At 40.3% G+C, this 4,637-nt stretch overlaps 1 protein-coding gene across 1 annotated transcript; it reads left to right on the top strand.

Moving 5' to 3' along the window:
* Nucleotides 1-904: 904 nt before the first annotated feature.
* On the top strand, nt 905-3,977 carry LOC109120878 (uncharacterized). Its single transcript, XM_069288353.1, has 6 exons — nt 905-1,009; nt 1,310-1,613; nt 2,027-2,449; nt 2,810-3,048; nt 3,151-3,342; nt 3,591-3,977. The coding sequence occupies exons 1-6, from the start codon at nt 905-907 to the stop codon at nt 3,975-3,977; spliced, it is 1,650 nt and encodes a 549-aa protein (XP_069144454.1).
* The last annotated feature ends 660 nt before the right edge of the window (nt 3,978-4,637 follow it).

Genomic DNA, 4,637 nt, shown 5'->3' on the forward strand with positions numbered 1-4,637 from the left:
GCAACTCCCCTTACTTTCCTGTTTCAAAATTGGCAAGTCCCCTGACATTCCTAATCCTAATTTGGCAAGTCCACTTACTAGACTTTCCATAAATCATGTTGTTAGGAAAGAGTTATTCTTACTCATCCATGTCCTTGGTTTGTGGTTGAATATATCTATACATAGTACAAGTGTGAACTAATCCCATAAAACCCTATATTTATAGGTCCAGGGATAGGTGGACATTAGAGCTTACAAATCGACGCTGAAGCTATCTAGACGTGGAGTATTCATCTGTACATTGTTGTCCCTCATGCATTCGAGGACGCTTATCCATTATATTGTAGCTTAGTAATAGGATTGAGCTAGTGGAGTATGTCCCACTAGTGTTTCTTTCCCGTTTGATTTCAGACATTGTATTGGCTCCATTTTTCCAAGTATACACTTAATGCACTATTCAACGATTTCTTTCATTTGATGTTCTTAATGTTAGATGGTTGATGGTGAAGGTATATGAATTTAATAAGAATGATTTACATGCATGTTACAAAAAAAGTTTTAATTTTTGGCTACAATTAACCTAAATAAAGTAAGGATAACCTATGTAGGCTTGTCTACGACCTCTGAGAGGTCAACGACGTCGGTGTCATCTGGGTCATGATTTCGGTCGTGACAAAGTTGGTATCAGAGCACTAAGTTAAATTTCGAAGATAATAAGTTCACATCAACCACATTGAGTAGTTTCTAAGTCATGGTAGTGAACTGCACCATTATCCTTAATTAAAGATTGCTTGATGCGTAGGAAACTTTCACTTTTTCTGCTCTCAATGTGCCTTTTACAAATGTAAGATTTCTTGATGTTATTAGCATGTATAACATCAATACTTGTTGTTTTAAGTGAAACAATACTAGGAGAACCATTGGTATGAGAAGAGGAGGAGAAGTTGCTGGGAAAAATCACGATCCACCCCAGGCTCCAGTTGAAGGAGTCGCTATGCCAGTTAATCCTGGTGGGTTTACCGATGCGAAGGTGTAGGGCATCTCTAGACCATATGGCACAAACCATCACTCTACAAGACAAGGCCAGACTGACCAGGTCAACCGGTAGAATGTTTAGAGGGAGAACCCATCGGTTCGTAGATTGGCTGACAGGCAGCGAGACCTCACAATGCTAAATCCTCCTATTTTCACATAGTCTAAGACATTAGAGAATTCCCATGAGTTTGTGGACAAGGTGCATAACATTTTGGTTGCTATGGGGGCCACAAATATCGAGAAAGTAGAGTTGGCTTCCTATCAGCTTACGGTTGTTGCACAAAATTTGTGAAAGATATGGCAAGATAGCCGATCTTTGGGCGGATTTCCGATCATATGGGGGCTGTTTAATACAGCCTTCCTAGAGAGATTCTTCCCAAGGGAGATGAGAAAGGCCAGAGTTGAGGAGTTTGTCAACCTTATGCTGGGATCAATGACAGTCAGGGAGTATTCCCTAGAGTTTGTTAACCTATCGTGGTATGCTACTTCAATTGTATCTAGCTGCAGGAATGAGATGATTAGGTTCCTCAAAAAATTACCAGAGATTTGTTGGAGGAGTGTTGATCTGCGTTGCTCCACAATAACAGGAACCTCTCCAGGTTGATGGTTAATGCCTATAAGGTAGAGGATAACAAAAATAAGAGGGGAATCCATGATTGTAGGAGGCATAAGCCTCTTAATAAGGTAGGGTCTAGCAGTAGGGGAAATAGGGATAACTTTGGCGTCCTTAAGTAGCCCAAATTTAAAAAGGGGTAACAACTTTTTGGGAACTCTAACTTTCAGAGGAGTACAATACCTAAAGGAGGAAAACTTGAGCCCAAGAAGGGAAATTGAGGTAAGATATAAAGTCCCAGAAAGGAGTGTACTAAGTGTGGTCGTGCTAATAGTGGAGAGTGTAAGCATGACACTAATTCCTTCTTCGGTTGCGGTAAGAGAGGGCACATGGTTAAGGACTGCCCATAGAACAGAGGTAAGGCAGGAGGTAATGCTAAGACTAGGCTTAATTAAAAAGGTGCAACAGCAGCCAAGCCTCCTAAGAGGAACAGGTTCTACGCCTTGAAGGCAAGGGAGGAGCAGGAGAAATCTGCTGATGTGGTTACATGTAAGCTTCAAGTATTCTCAAATTCTACTAATGCTTTACTTGATCAAAGTTCTACACTTTCTTTCATAACTCCATTACTTGCTATCACTTTTGATATATTTCCTGATGTTCTACGTGATCCTATAGTGGTTAGTACACCTTTAGGAGAAAATGTAAAAACAAATAGACTACACAAGGATTGCCCAACAGTTGTAAGTTGTAAAACCATGTCTGCAGACTTGGTTGAGTTACCAATGCATCATTTTGATGTTATTCTTTGCATGGACTGGCTTCATAGTAGTTATGCATTTATGGATTATCATAGAAGGGTTGTATGGAGCTCGTCTGGGAGGGGTACAACTCGAGTCATCCTAATCCCCTTATTTCAAACCTTAAGGCCTATAAAATGATGTCCCATGAGTTATTATGTCATCTTATAAGTGTTAATGATTTTGATCATGACATTCCTTCCATAGACTTAGTGCCTATAGTGAATGAGTTCCAAGATGTATTTCCTGATGATTGACCTGGAGTTGGCAACTATGGTCTTTGCATTGAAAATGTGGATGCAGTACTTGTGCGGAGTTCACGTGGATGTGTTCACACACCACAAAATTCTCAAGTAAGTGTTCACGCAGAGAGAGTTTAATCTACAACAGCGGATATGGTTGGAGCTGTTGAAGTACTATGACATGAATGTTCAATACCATCCAGGTAAAGCTACTATTGTAGCTGATGCTTTGAGAAGGATGCGCATGGGAAGTACAACCCACGTTGAGGATAGGAAGAAGGATTTGGTGAAAGATGTACATAGACTTGCAAGATTGGGTATGCGGTTAGTTGACTCTACTAGTGGGGGTGTTTCACTTCATCCTCGTTCTGAATCGTCCTTGGTAGTTGAAGTCAAGAAGGGTCAGCATTTTGATCCTGTTTTGATGGAGTTAAAGGACTTAGTTTTGAAAAATATGAATGAGTCTTTTTATTTGGGAGGTGAGGGCATACTTGAGTACTAGGACAGGCTATGTGTACCAGATGTGGATGATTTTTGAACCAAGATCATTGAAGAGGCTCATGGTTCAACATATTCCATACATCCTGGTTCCACCAAGATGTATCCTTATCTTAAGAAGATATACTGGTGGGACGACATGAATAAGGACATTGCTGAATATGTGGCCAAGTGTCCTAATTGTCAAAAAGTTAAGACAGAAAATCTTAAGCCTAGCGGTCTTACTCAGATTATTGAGGTTCCTACTTAGAAATGGGAGGCCATTAGTATGGACTTGGTGGTTGGTCTTCCAAAGACTAGGAGTTAGCAGGATTCCATATGGGTTATTATGGACCGGATGACTAAGTCTTATCACTTTATCCTGTGAAGTCTACTTACAGGACTGAGGATTATGCGAGATTCTAAATTAATGAGATCGTGAGAAGGCATGGGATTCAATTATCTATCATTTCTAATAAAGGAGCTCAATTCACCTCACATTTTTAGAGATCCTTCCAGAAGAGATTAGGCATACAGGTGAAGCTTGGTACTGCCTTTAATCTTCACACTGATAGGAAGGTTGAGCGCACCATTCAGACATTGGAAGACATGTTGAGGGCGTGTCTGATTGACTTTAGGGGTAGTTGGGACGACCATGTGCCTTTGATAGAGTTCTCGTATAATAATAGTTATCACTCCAGCATTGGGATAGTACCATTTGAGGCACTGTATAGCAGGAGGTGTAGGTCTCCAGTTGGGTGGTTCGAGGTCGAAGATTCATCAATTTTTTGTCAAGAGATCATTCATAAGGCCTTAGAGAAGTTCAGGGTGATTAGGGACAGGTTGGCTACTTCTTACACTCGGCAGAAGCCTTATGCAGACAATAGAAAATAGCCCTTAGAGTTTGATGTTGGTGACCATGTCTATTTGAAGATATCACCTATGAAGTAGGTGATGAGGTTTTGCAGGAACGGGAAGTTGATTTCGAGGTATTTTTGGCCATATGAGATCCTACATCGTGTGGGTGAGGTTCCCTATGTGTTGGAATTTCCTGCGGAGAAAGCTTTTGTTCAGCTAGGTTTTCATTTCTCTATGTTAAAAAAGTGCCTAGGTGATCCAGAATCGATTCTACCTTGTTGAAGGTTTGGGCGTCGATGAAGACTTGTCCTATGAAAAGGTACCTATTGAGATTTTTGACAGACAGGTCAAGTGTATAAGGAAAAAGGAGATTGCCATAGTGAACGTATTTTGATGGAATAATCTTGTTAAGGGTGTTATGTCGGAGGTTGAGGCCGGTATGAGATCCCTCTATCATCATCTTTTAAGCTCTTGAGGTTAGAATCGCTACTCGTAAATCTAAGTTTCCTTATCTCTCCGTTCTTTGTTGCTATTGCATGATTATGGATAGTAATTACATTATAATATGACTGGCATTACGCTAGATATTTAGTAGTGTCATTAGGGGATGAATGTTCCTAAGGAGGGAATAATTAACAACCCTAAAAAAAGATATACTAAATAAAGCTCAATGTGTCTAGAGTGCCTATGATTAGG

This window comes from Solanum lycopersicum, chromosome 8, assembly GCF_036512215.1.
Source record: "Solanum lycopersicum chromosome 8, SLM_r2.1".
Classification (NCBI taxonomy): Eukaryota; Viridiplantae; Streptophyta; class Magnoliopsida; order Solanales; family Solanaceae; genus Solanum; species Solanum lycopersicum.

Bases quoted from the DNA above. Each gene is read 5' to 3' on its own strand.
- LOC109120878 (XM_069288353.1), top strand. From the start codon at position 905: ATGAGAAGAGGAGGAGAAGTTGCTGGGAAAAATCACGATCCACCCCAG. The intron at 1,010-1,309 runs GTGTAGGGCATC...AATTTGTGAAAG, and splicing joins GTGGGTTTACCGATGCGAAG to ATATGGCAAGATAGCCGATC. The intron at 1,614-2,026 runs GTTGATGGTTAA...TTAATTAAAAAG, and splicing joins AATAACAGGAACCTCTCCAG to GTGCAACAGCAGCCAAGCCT.